Raw genomic sequence first — 13,762 nt, 5'->3', positions numbered from 1 at the left:
CACCCTCTCAGCATTGATTTTTCTGAATCTGATATGTTTCAATGAGATCACCTCACATTCTTCTCAACTCCAGTGAGTAGAGTCCCAACCTGTTTAACCTTTGTTCATAAGACAGTCCCTCCATTCCAGGGACCATCCTGGTGAACTTTCTCTGAACTGCACCCTATAAAATGAAAGACCCTGAAGGCTACTGCTTTAATCGCTGCCGAGTGGAACCCACCCTGAGACGAAAGGGCTACTTCGCTTCTGTCTGAGTGGAATTTAGGTCTAGATTGCTCTTGTTGCATCCAGCATACCCCTGATGGACTGAATGGCCTTTTCCTGAGCTGTAAAGTTTCTACAGTCACATAATGCATGACCTTTTCTGATGGAATGCACATGTGACCACTCTCTTCTCCCCTAGAAATGCTGTGATGTTTAACAATGACCTGATGGCAGACGTTCACTTTGTGGTTGGACCACAAGGAGGGACTCAGCGATTGCCTGGGCACAAGGTAAGCAACGGGGGTGAGGGTGGGGTTTGATGCAAACTGAGACTGTTATTTAACGAAACGTCGGCGTGCCTCAGTCATGTGCACCTCGTAATGTAAATGTGCTTTCTGAAATAAAAACCGTCCCTTTCCTTTTCTAACCCAGTCAGAAGGGATGATGGAATGCTGGCCCTTTGATCTCAATCACTAAATTACAACGGGATATGAAGACGGGCTGTGGGTGTACAAAGCCCTGTTTAGAGTCATTGCGAGTGATTTTGGACACTATGTCTTACGAACGATATTATTGGCCTTGGATGGAGTGTACTGCAGATTGACCAGAATTATCCCTGGAACCAGGAGAGAGTAGACACAAACCGGGATTGTTCGCTATGGAATGTACAAGGTTTAGGGGTGATTGAGATATTAATGGAAGCAGTTTGGGTAGACAGACAGATACTGCGTTTCCTGTAGGGGCAAATTACTGCAGATACTGGAATCTTTACTGAAAACGAAAGATGCTGAAGATCACAATGGATCAGGGAGCATCCATGGAGAGAGAGCAAGCCAATGTCTAGATGACGCTTCACTAGAGCCGATGTGAAACATAGAGGGGGTCAGCATTTATGCAGTTGCCGGGTGGAGGGTGGAGTGTGGTGGGAGAAAGGGTGCTAATAGTGCACATTAAGTAATTAGAATTGAGAGACATTTTCCCGGTTTGGGAGTCTAGGACTGGTGGACAGAGTGTAAAAGTGGGAACTGGACCTTCCAGGAGTATAATGAAGAAACATTTCCATGCACAAAGATTGGCAGAAATTTGGAACTCCCTTCTGCTAATGGCTAATGATGCTAGATCAGTTATCAATTTTACAACCCAGTGATCCATTCCTGTTGGTTAACTAACGGCAACAAGGGATCTGTGGACAAGTCGGGTATTTGGACTCAGCTCATGGATCATACCACGATCCGATTGAATGGTGGAACAGGCTGGATGGGCCGAATGGCCAACTCCTGCTCCTGTGTCCCTGTGAGAGTTTGTAGCACAAAATGCTGCAAGCGTTACGTCAAAGATGTTCGGTACAGCATTTTGGAACAAAGTGAGATTTCGTAGTGAAACAAATTTGTTTACAACAGATCAGTCCAGTGGAAACACTTCTAAAATTTTGCACAAACTGTTTCTTTAATTGTTTTAATGTTGAAAGTTCAATGATGTTGTACACCAAAGCACCAATTATGAAGCAGGGTGTATTTTAATTCTGGCCTGGGAACCCTCAATGCTGACTTTTACTACAATAAATGTCTTCATGCTTTATTGTCCATCCTACCTGTTCGCATTTAATTGGGAGTCTAATGATGGCCATGAATTTGTGGGGAAAACCCCATCTAGTTCACTAATACTTTCCAGGGAATGAAATCTGCCATCCTTACCTGGGTCTAGCCTGCATGTGTCTCCAGATCCACAGCAATATGGCTGACTGTTACCTGCCATCTGGACTGTTGGTTCCATGGTATAATGGTTAGCGCTCTGGGCTTTGAATCCAGTGATCCAAGTTCGAATCTCGGTGGGACCTCTAATTGTTGTGTCCCAATGAGTTGCCCAATTTGGGGTGACATGGTGGCTCAGCGGTTAGCACTGCTGCCTCACAGCGCCAGGGACCCGGGTTCGATCCCAGCCTCAGGTGGACTTTGCACATTCTCCCTGTGTCTGCGTGGGTTTCCTCCCAAAATCCAAAGAAGTGCATGTTAGGTGAATTGGCCATGCTAAATTGCCCATAGTGTTCAGGGATGTGTAGGTTCGGTGGGTTACAGGGGAATGGGTCTGGGTGGGATGGTCTGAGGTTCGGTGTGGACTTGTTAGGCCGAAGGGCCTGTTTCCACACTGTAGGGATTCTATGAATTAGGGATTGCCAATAAATTTTGGCATAGCCAGTGATTGTCCACATACCATGGATGAATAAAAAGTACTCTGAGCAAATCTGGGCACAAGAATGATGGAGATAAGTTATGAGGAAAGATTGTATAAATTCGGCCTGTTTATCTAGAACTTAGAAGGTTAAGGGGTGGTCTGATGAAGTCTTCAAGATATTAACCGGAAAAGACAAGGTAGATAACGATAAACTATTTCCCCTGGTTAGAGATTCCAGAACTAGAGGCATTGACTAAGAATTAGGGCCAGACCATTCAGGAGAGATGTTAGGAAGTACTTCTACACACAAAGGGTGGTAGAGGTTTGGAACTCTTTTCTTTTCCACAAATGGCAGTGGATGCAGGATCAGTTGTTAGTTTTAAATCTGAGATGGATAATTTTTTCAAGCAAAGGGATTATGGGCTACAGGCCAAAGGCAGGTGAATGGAGTTAGGACACAGGTCAGCCAGAATTTCATTTGAATGGCAGAACAGGCTTGAGGGGCTGAATGGCCTACTCCTGTTCCTATGTTTGCTGCAAGGATTGATTGTTCCTTTCATTAACTGGGAATGTTGGAGGAGAATTAACTGGTCAGTCATCGTGAAAGCAATAAATGCATCAACCTCACTATTCTGCCCACTGACCCACATCACAGTAATGTCGTTAATTTTGCACCCCTGTAGTGTTTGCAGTCAGAATGAAATGCCCTTTACTCCTGCATCTGGATGATCATCAACATTTGGCTTGCTGGGTAAGGTCTATGTTCGTGGTGGAATCTTTATGCTGGTGACAGGGGCTGGAGAGTGGAGGGGGAAAGGAATGAACAAATAGGTGGAAATAGTCCCCAGAAAGTCAGGCAGACAAAAGGATGGCTGATGGTAAGCCAGGGTGGGGTTGGAGGGGGAGATGTGCTGATCATGGAGACCTTGAGTAGGTGAAAAGGGGTTGGTAGTCCTGAAAGCAACCCATTATCATCACAGGGCTTGGGCTGTGGGGGTGGCTAAAGGACATGGAAGGAGGTGTAAAAAAGGATAATCAAAAAAACCTCACTTCCAAAACATCAATTGATGCTAGGTCAACTGATAACTTTAAATTGGGGAATGATAGAATATTTCTATCCAAAGGGGCATAGGGTCAAGGTGACTATTATTTTTTAATTCATTCACGGGATGAGGGCATCAGTGGGGCCAGGCAGCATTTATTGCCCATCCCTAATTGCCCAGAGGGCAGTCAAGAGTCAGCCACATTGCTGCGGGCCTGGAGTCACATGTAAGCCAGACCAGGTAAGAATGGCAGTTTCTTTCCCCTTAAAGGATGTTAGTGAACCAGTTGGGTTTTTCCAACAATCAACAATGGATTCATGGTCTCCATTAGACTCTTAATTCCAGATTTTTTTATGAATTTCAAATTGTTATGGTGGGATTCGAACCCAAGTCCCCAGAACATTATCTGGGTCTCTGGATTAACAGTCCAGTGATAATATCACTAGGCCATCACATCCTCAAATGAAGATAGGACATGGATTAGCCATGATCTCATTGGCTGGCAGACCGGCCTTGAGGAGTTAATTGACCTCTTCCTGTTCCCATGCTGCCATGATCCTGTCGGAGATCTTCCTACAACCTCAGCAGCTTTAACTGTTCTTGCAATCTCCATCCCTGCAGTATGTTCTGGCCGTTGGGAGCTCAGTATTTCACGCCATGTTTTATGGGGAATTGGCAGAAGATAAGGATGAAATTCGAATTCCTGACATCGAACCTTGTGCTTTTCTCACTTTGCTGAAGTAAGTGCCGTTCTCTTGTTTCATTATATATTCTGCATCATACGGTAAAAGCCTTTGACGATAGAGGTTTTGTTTCAAAGGCAAGTGGCATTCTATATGTGTCTGAAATAATTAAGACTGTAGTTAGGCTAACATTTGTTGCTCATCCTTAATTTCCCTTGAGAAGCTGGTGGTGAACCACATTCGTAAGCCCTCACAGTCCATGTGCTGAAAGTGGACCGTTAGGGAGAGAATTCCAGGATTTTGGCCCAGTCACACTGAAGGCGATATATTTCCAAGTCGGGATGGTGGGTGGCTTGAAGGGGAACCTGCAAGTGGTGGTGTTCCCATGTATCTGCTGCCTCTGACCTTCTAGATGATAGTGGTTGCGGGTTTGGAAGGTGCTGTCGAAGGAGCCTTGGTGAGTTCTAGAGTCATAGAGTAATACATCATGGAAACAGGCCCTTCGGCCCAACCTGGACCATGCTGACCATGGAGCCCACTCAGATTGTTCCAGTTGCCTGCATGTGGTCCATATCCCTCTAATCTCTTCCTTTCGATGTACCTATCCAATTTTTTTTTTTAATATTGCTCTTGTTCCTGCCCCAACCACCTTCTCTGGCAACCCATTCCATATACACACCAGAAGAAGTTGCCCCTCAGGTTCTTCTTAAATGTTTCCCCTCTCACCTTAAACCTATGCCCTCTAGTTTTTAATTCCCCATCCCTGGGGAAAAGACTATATGCATTCATCCTATCTGTGCCCCTCATGATTTTATACACCTCAATAATGTCACCCCTCATTCTCCTACGTTCCAAGGAATAAAGTTCTATCCAGGTCAACCTCCCTATAACTCAGGCCTACTAGTCCTGGCAACATCCTTGTTCGCACATTTTCCAGTTTAACTATGTCTTTCCTATAACAGTGTGACCAAAACTGTACACAATACTCCAAGTGCAGCCTCACCAACCACTTATACAACTGTTGCTGCAGTGCATCTTGTAGATGGTACACACCGCTGTACAGACTGAACTTCCATCGCTTGTAAAGCAAGAACTAGTGACTACACAGACAACAGTGCAGGAGGTATGGTCAGAAAGTTACAGATGATGTGAAAATTAGTGGTAAGCAGTAAGGAGGCAAGCCTTAGACTGCAGGACAGTATGGTCAAGATGGTCAGATGGGCTAAACAGTGGCAAATGGAATTTAATTGTGAAAATGGTGAGGTGATGCATTTTGGGAGGATTAACAAGGCAAGGGTGCACACGTTGAGTGATAGGACCTCAGGAAGTACAGAGGATCAGTGGGATCTTGCTGTGCATGTCCATAGATCCTTGAAGACAGCAGGATGGGTAGATAAGGAGATTAAGAAGTCATCTGGGATACTTGTCTTTAGTCAATGCATTGAATACAGGAGCTACGAGGATATGATGGATCTGTAACATAATATTAGTTAGACCACAATTAGAGTACTGGTGTGCAGTTCTGTTCACCACACTGCAGGAAGGATGTGATTAGACTAGTCAGGGGGCAGAGGAGATTCACCAGGAAATTACGTGGACTAGAGTGACTCAGCGATGAAGAAGGACTGGATAGGCTGGGGTTATTATCCTTAAGGCTGAGATGGCTGAGGGGAGACTTGATTGAGGTGTACAAAGTTCTGAGGACCATAGTCAGGGTTGATAGGGAGAAATGTTTCCATTTAGTAGAGGGGTCAGTAACCAGGAGACACAAGTTTAAGGTAACCTAAGTTTTAGAGGAGATTTGAGGATAGTTTTTTTCACCCAGAGGGTGAGGGGTATCCGGAACTCACTGCCTATAAGGGCAGTAGAGGCAGGAACCCTCAAGACTTTGAAGAGGTATTTAGATGAACCTTTGAAACACCGCAGCATACAAGGCTACTGGGAAATGGGATTAGAACGGATGGATGCTTGATGACGAGTTCAGACCTGATAGGCTGAAGGGCCTCTTTCCGTGCTATAAAAAGACAACTACCATTAACTCTATCTGTACTCCTCATTGTTTTATTATTTATTGCCCAACCTTAATTGACCTTGAGGAGCTGGTGGTGAGCCACATTCACAAACCACAGTCAATGCTTCCAATATCCTTAGACAGGCAACTTAACAGGGCTGTATGTTAATGTCATACAAAATGTCGCGCTCTGTCTAAATATTGCCTGGCTTCTATTAGTTTGGGAGAGAAACACAGTATTACCCTGCGTCCTAAGCATTTGGCATGCAGCTCCCAAACCCAGTATAGAGCAGTCCTTACAATCGACAAAGGGCGATCATCCTACAAAATTGGAGCGATCATTTCGAACGTGAGCACTTACTGTGTGGGAAATGAGACGAGTCTGGGGAGGCTGGTTGCCTGAGAGAGCTGGGTTGTCACCAAAGTGTGCGCGCGTGAGAGAGTATTTTTTTCCGACGTCGGTGAGAATGACAGCAACAGACTTAACGTTTCGCCAAGTCAACAATGCTAAAACCTCCAGCCCTGATACTGACCTTGATACAGTGCGGTTTCCGCTCTAGGTTTGTTCTGTTCCCCGGGAACGTTAGTGCAATTGGGAGGTCTCACAGTTTTAACATTTCATGGGGGAGTCCGTTGCAGTGGCGACAGTGATGTGAGTCACATGTTCCTCGCTCATAATGCTAAAGATTTCCACCGAGGGGCAGGAACTGCTCTGCCTGAGAGATAGTAAGAACTGCCGATGCTGGAGTCAGAGATAACACACAGTGTGGAGCTGGAGGAACACAGAAGGCCAGGCAGCATCAGAGGAGCAGGAAAGGTCCCGACCCGAAATGTCAGCTTTCCTGCTCCTCTGATGCTGCCTGGCCTGTGTGTTCCTCCAGCTCCACACTGTGTTATATTAACTGCTCTGCCTGATTTCTCTGAAATTCACCACATTGGAACACTGAAGTAACAGAGGAACACAAATAACTGTACAGTATATTTTCACTTATACTAAGGATTAAGTAACAATTTGATGAACCATAAGAAATATAATCTTATTTCAGTAAATTACAAGAAAGAATGACTTGCATTAGTCACAATTAGTCTCAATGTGAATTCTAATCTGAATACTATTTATATTTTCGGACAATGATGGGGATTGACATGAAAACTGTTTCTGCGGTCTGGCAAGTAATTGATTTGTGATCACAATCACATGTGCATTGCCCCCGTAATCATAGAATCAATGAATCCCAGCTTCTGTGATTATGGGGTCAGTGCACATTTGATTGTATTCTCATAATGGCTATATTATTTGATTGAGCATTGCTGAAATAGGACAAGAATTCAAAGCTGTTTGTCTTAGACACATCAGGCCTGGGATGCAAGAAAACAAAACTGAGAAAGGAGGTGAACAGTTTATACAGCATGAGAAAAGTGTGTTGATTGGCTGGAGTATGGTTGGCATGAAAATGCAGCAAGAACTGTTAACTGTCAATCTAAATTCAGACCACACAGAATCTGATTGGTCAGGGCAATGCCATAAGACAAGGAGCAGGGATTAGCTGTCTTCATAACCCTTCCCTCGTTGAAAAGTTGCAATGAAAGGGCTAATTCCTTCTGCCTACAAAGAACTGGGGTCCTGTCTGTAAATATATGTAGCCTCTAGCACACTACTAAATACCAAATAATGTTAATTTTTCTAAGATTTGTACTGGAAACCAATTTAGAACTCTGAAGAAGGAACCCTGGACCCTAGAAGGTTAATTCTGCTTTCTCTCCATAGATGTTGCCAAGCGTGCTGAGTTTTTCCAGCAATTTCTGATTTTATTACCAATTTAGGGTTAATAGTCAGGTTCACAGCACATTTTTCTTTCTTTTTAAGGGCTTTTTTTCTGGGTTTTTGGGGCTACTTTTACATTCTCTCAAACTCCTTTAGGTGATGTAGTCACATCGTAATGTAACCTTCTGCATTTGTGTGGACAAGTGTGATATTTGGACTCTCTCAGTGGCAGAACTCGTCAATATCCTCAATAAGTATCAACCTTCCGTTAAACTTAATGCCACAGCACACAAGAAAAATATTGAATTCTCAGACATTCCAGTATTCAGATTGGATCAGGCAAAAGTCAAGTTAGCAACAAAGTTTTTTTTTCAAAATAACTGACACACTTCCACGGACAAAGAGCCATCACCCTAGACAGGTCCACTAGACCAGTGGGATCACAGCTAATGTATTTCTATCGCACATACACAAAGTGGAAAATTCTTAACGAGATAGCTACTACCTTAACTGGATAGTTACCAGAGATAGTAGGAACTGCAGATGCTGGAGAATCTGAGATAACAAGGTGTAGAACTGGATGAACACAGCAGGCCAAGCAGCATCAGAGGAGCAGGAAAGCTGATGTTTCGGGCCTAGACCCTTCTTCAGAAAATCCTTTTTTTAAAACTACATCTCAGATCTCATTTTCCAATTCAAATTTCATAACATTTGACACACTGTTCATTCGCAATGTGTTCGCCACGTGTTCCTGTGTAGTAGCTCCAGAAGGTGTGCAGCCTTAAGCTTGAGTTTCCACACCAATTTGTGAGAAATTCATCACTTCAACGATTTCAAGATTTTCTAGTTATTAATTAGCGGAGTGTTAACTTTATTGACAGGTTTGTAATGTTCCCTCTTTCTTTCTGATTAACTGCTCTGATATTCTATTTTTGGATCTTTTTTGCCCACTAGAGAGGGACAGTGAGATCTTGGTACAATGCCCCATCGATAGCGCTGCGCTCCCTCAGCAGTGCACTGGTTACAATAACCTGGACTGAGATGATGCTCCAGTCTTTGGAGTGGGACTTAAACCTAAAACATTGTGTCTCAATGGATGCTAGTCCCTGAACAATGCAACAACAACTGACACTGTTATAGCGTCTTTAAAGTGGAAAAGTCTTTCCAAGGTATCGCACACCGACGCAATCATAAAAGAAGGTTCCTAAAGTGGGCCTGGAATACCTGACTCTGAAACCAAACTGCCGAAGAAAACATTTGTTTCCCAATTACCAACATTGATTTTAGGCGGTGTAAGAGGTGGACTATCTAGTTAGCTTCAGGTGTTATAGAGTCATAGTCAGAGTTATATAGCACGGAAACAATCCAACCAGTCTATGCTGGCCATAATCCCAAACTAAACTAGTCCCACCTGCCTGCTCCTGGCCTGTATCCCTCAAAACTGTTCCTATTTATGTACTTATCCTAATGTCTTTTAAATGTTAGAATTGTACCTACACCCACCACTTCCTCAGGAAGTTCATTCTACACAGAAACCACCGTCTGTGTAAAAAATCATCTTCTTATGTCTTTTTTAAATCTTTCTCCTCTCATTTTAAAATGTGGCCCCTAGTTTTGAAATCCCTCATGCTAGGGGTTGTGGAATTTGTGCCCTAATGTTGCAAAACAGGAAATAATAGTTAAAGTAGTGCGCATTCGTGTACACACACACACACACGGATCAGTTGCTGTTACACCTTGTAAAGTTTTTAATCAGTTGTTTGTAATGATTTAAAATCCCTTGGAAGGAGGGATACAAGGAAGAAATTAACCTGGAAACCCCATTAGTCACTGGTTCTTGTGTCATCTAAGCAAGGGGCTTCAGTAGAGGTGAGTAAAGAGAAATTCTTCTCACTTTTCTGATGGCTGCTTTTGTATTTTTTTACATTTATATTCTGACAATGGCCGTAGGCCGTAGCTGCTGGATGGAAAGGTAGCAAGGCCAGAACAAGGATTTGAGCGTTATCTGATCAGCCATGATCTCATTGACAGGCGAGGCGACTCGATGGGCTGAATGGCCTGCTCCTATGAGTTGTGATCTCAAGAGCTACATGTTGCCTCTTTCCTTAATGAAGTTGATGTAGAAAATAGGAGCAGGAGTAGGCCATTCGAGCCTGCTCCCCCATTCTGTATGATCATGGCTGAATTCCATTCGGGCACTTGATAGGCCAGCGATGCCCCTCCCACACAGATCAAGGACCCAAGGAGGTGCTGCCAGCCAATCAGAGACCAGCAGCTCTGGTGCTCAGCAGCGCCATCATTGAGGCATTGGCTGACTCAGGTACAACACCGAGCAGACACCCAGTTTGGTGGCTGGATGACGATCTATGAGTGAATGATGGTGGGGAGGGGTTTGGTGGTGGAGTGGGGAGAGGTGGATGTTTCAACATCAAGGGTAAGTGGGTAGCAATCAGTGTTCTCTCTTCTTCCCAATGCCGGGCACCTCAATTGGGCACCGGAGGGCTGGGCAGTCCCCCAGAACATCCTAGTAGGGACTCTGCCTATCGTGCTCCCCGAGCAATGCCCCTCGCTGGGTTAATACCAACTTTGCCTAGGCTACATATGAATGGTCCATGTAAGGGTCATAATTATTATAAATGCAGGGAAGCACTGTGCCGGGCATTCTTACCACAAACCTCATTGGGGCGTTGGCAAGGGGGATGTACACAGTTTCCACCTGGTCCACTGCCTGATCCCCTCTGCAAACCCACCAGAGGAGAGCGTCCAAGTTCCCACTGACAAAAGTGCATTTGACCAAGAGATATAACTCAGGAGAGGGATAAGATGGGTTGTCGCTGTATAAAGCCGCATCCAACCCCTCCATCCCTCCTGAGTCGGAGCTGAGATCCAGATCGGCCTTGGTCTGATTGAAGGTCAGTATAGGCGCAAGGGGCCGAGTGGGCCCTACGTGTGTAGCGCGAGGAGGAGGCTTCAATAGGGAACCCGAAACTAGCCCCAGTCCCCTTTGAAGAAGGCAGGGGTTGTATTGTAGAGGGCCAATGATCTGATTGTCATCGAGCCGAAGCTCAGAGGAGCCACCTTTGTAGAGAAGAACAGCAGCAAATAGCTGTCAACATGGGGTGGGTGGGGGTGGCTATCTCCTCCCAACACAACAAGCCACACTGACTCAGGTTGGAATGGTCCCTTTTCCCCTTCCTGGAATAAGCTGGGACAAGTTGGGATTCAGCTCCTGATTTTTAAAGGCCCTGGTTCTCTCTTGCAGGTACATCTACTGCGATGAGATTGAGTTGGCAGCAGACACTGTCCTGGCTACCCTGTACGCAGCGAAGAAGTACATTGTGCCTCACCTGGCCCGAGCCTGCGTGAACTTCCTGGAGACCAGCCTGAGCGCCAAGAACGCCTGTGTGCTGCTATCCCAGAGCTGCCTGTTCGAGGAGCCCGAGCTGACCCAGAGGTGCTGGGAGGTCATTGATGCCCAGGCCGAGCTGGCCCTGAGGTCCGAGGGCTTCTGCGACATCGATTACCAGACCCTGCAGAGCATCCTGAACCGGGAGACCCTCAACGCCAAGGAGATCGTCCTGTTCGAGGCCGTGCTGAACTGGGCCGAGGTGGAGTGCCAGAGGCGGGAGCTCTCCACCAGCATCGAGAACAAACGCAAGGTCCTGGGTAAGGCACTCTACCTGATCCGCATCCCCGCTATGTCCCTGGACGATTTTGCCAACGGCGCCGCCCAGTCTGGCGTCCTGACGCTCAATGAGACCAACGACATCTTCCTCTGGTACACCGCGGCCAAGAAGCCGGACCTGGAGTTCGTCTCCAGGCCCCGGAAGGGCCTGGCCCCTCAGCGCTGCCACCGTTTCCAGTCCTGCGCCTACCGCAGCAACCAGTGGCGTTACCGGGGACGCTGCGACAGCATCCAGTTCGCGGTGGACAAGCGGGTCTTTGTCGCCGGCTTCGGGCTGTACGGTTCGAGCTGCGGGGCGGCCGAGTACAGCGCCACCCTCGAGCTGAAGAGGCAGGGAGTCCTGCTGTGCCAGAACTTCACCAAATTCTACTCGGATGGCTCCAGCCACACCTTCCCGGTGTGGTTCGAGCACCCGGTGCAGATCGAACCGGACACTTTCTACACGGCCAGCGTGGTCCTGGACGGGAACGAGCTCAGTTACTTTGGACAGGAGGGCATGACAGAGGTGCAGTGTGGTAAAGTCTCCTTCCAGTTCCAGTGCTCCTCAGACAGCACCAATGGCACCGGGGTACAAGGAGGGCAGCTACCAGAGCTGATATTCTACGCCTGAGCCACTCGGCTGAGCCACCTGTACACCCCACCTTCGCTCCGTGTCACGCAAGGAAACCTCCCCGACCCCACCTCTCCCCCGCTCCAACCTTTCAGCATCGCTGGGTCCATCATCCGTGGTCTCCTCCTTGAGGAGGTGTAGCTGAATGTCATATTCCCCGTGCCCCCCCCCCCAGTTTATGGGCAGCGGGCAAGGGGTTTATTTTGCCCTTGCTGTGTAAAAAAAAAGGCCCAGTGACAGGCCCAATTGAAGGATCAAGTTCACTACCCCGAAGGGCAGTGGGTCGCGTACTGCCTCACTGTCGATAGGAGGTGGGGGGGGGGTCGTTATTGGTGTCACTGGACGAGATTATGCCAGAGCAGGGGTGGCCTGGGGGGTATTTTCTAATCGACCCGTTCAGGGGTTGCGTTGGGCATCCGGGTGGAACAGGTAGGCCTTGAAAACCCCGGGGGGGGGGGGGCGCCTCCTGGCTCAGAGGTAGGGACACTACCACGGAGCCACAAGAGCCCCTTGCGGCTTCGGAATCCTGGAGCACCGGCAGATGCTGGCCAATCAGCCGCCTGCACCTCCTGGGTCCTAAAGGCCATCGCTGGAGGCCTACACTTTGGCCAGAAGGCTGGGGTTTTCTTTTCCCGTCGCCTCCTGCGGGATTGTGCAGTGGGGGGGTGGAGGAGGGGAGTGTAGAAGGGGGGAGGAGGGGGGGGGGAAGGGGGGTGGGTTCAAAAGGTGGGGGCAGGAGTGGGGGCTGTTGGAGCGTACCTACTTACCATCCCATCCGTGTCTCTGTCTGCCCCCCCACCCCGGACTGGGACAGAGTGAAGGCCTCTGTCCCAACACACAGGCCGCAGTTGCCCAAGTCCAGGAAAGCAGCCATTTTTTTCCCCTTGCTCTGGGAACTCTGGTGATTGGGGAGGTGCTGTATTGAGGTCTTTGCATGGCTGTTTTCTCTGACAATTGCTGGCAAAAGTCCCTGCCACTTAAATTGGCGAGGTGGCAAAAAGGTGGGGGAGGTTGGAAAAGATCCTTTTTTTCAGGGCCAAACCGTCCAGTCATTTCCCTTTCTCGTCAAATTTTCCCTCCCCGCTTCAGCCAGTCGGGGGAGCGAGCGAGAAGGGGCCCAGGTATCTCTCCAGAGCCAACCTGCCCAACTATTTCCCCATCTTGCTGCCTGGAGGGAAGGTAGAGTTTGCACCCAATATTTATTCACTCTCCCTCATTGTTTTCGCCTAGCTTTCTTCCCCTTTCAGTCTCCATAACCCAGCACAGCCATTGGTTCTCCTACATTGCGCACAGCGGGTTGTATCGAATCTAAAATGGCATCTACGCAGCCTCCCTGCAGAGCAGGCCTTTTTCAGAAATATGGTCATCTCGGTTGTTGTGTCACAGCTAATGGTCCACGGACCGAGGTTTAAAGTTCACAGAAACATACCCACATGATGGGAAGGGCGAACAGTACAAACGAGTACCTCCAGGAAGCGTACCCTCTGCTCCTCCGTGCTGCTGTTTAGCCTTGACTCATTGGGCAGTGCCCCTTCCCCTTCCAATGATGCAAGGCTGTGGGGTTCATGCCTCACTTTCCAATCATGATG

The 13,762-nt window shown here is 47.4% G+C and overlaps 1 protein-coding gene across 1 annotated transcript; it reads left to right on the top strand.

Moving 5' to 3' along the window:
- The first annotated feature begins 407 nt into the window (after positions 1-407).
- On the top strand, positions 408-12,812 carry LOC109926111 (BTB/POZ domain-containing protein 3). Its single transcript, XM_048621304.1, has 3 exons — positions 408-494; positions 4,041-4,159; positions 11,141-12,812. Exons 1-3 carry the CDS (start codon positions 414-416, stop codon positions 12,171-12,173), a joined length of 1,233 nt encoding a protein of 410 aa, XP_048477261.1. The 5' UTR covers positions 408-413; the 3' UTR covers positions 12,174-12,812.
- The last annotated feature ends 950 nt before the right edge of the window (positions 12,813-13,762 follow it).

The sequence above is a fragment of the Rhincodon typus genome, unplaced genomic scaffold, assembly GCF_021869965.1.
Source record: "Rhincodon typus isolate 14 unplaced genomic scaffold, sRhiTyp1.1 hic_rhity00000457, whole genome shotgun sequence".
NCBI classification, from domain to species: Eukaryota; Metazoa; Chordata; class Chondrichthyes; order Orectolobiformes; family Rhincodontidae; genus Rhincodon; species Rhincodon typus.
This window is presented reverse-complemented; position numbering and strand designations above follow the sequence as displayed.

Excerpts from the sequence above, each read along its gene's own strand:
- LOC109926111 (XM_048621304.1), top strand. The coding sequence starts at position 414 with ATGTTTAACAATGACCTGATGGCAGACGTTCACTTTGTGGTTGGACCA. Across the intron at positions 495-4,040 it reads AGCGATTGCCTGGGCACAAG|TATGTTCTGGCCGTTGGGAG; the intron begins GTAAGCAACGGG and ends CCATCCCTGCAG. Across the intron at positions 4,160-11,140 it reads GCTTTTCTCACTTTGCTGAA|GTACATCTACTGCGATGAGA; the intron begins GTAAGTGCCGTT and ends TCTCTCTTGCAG.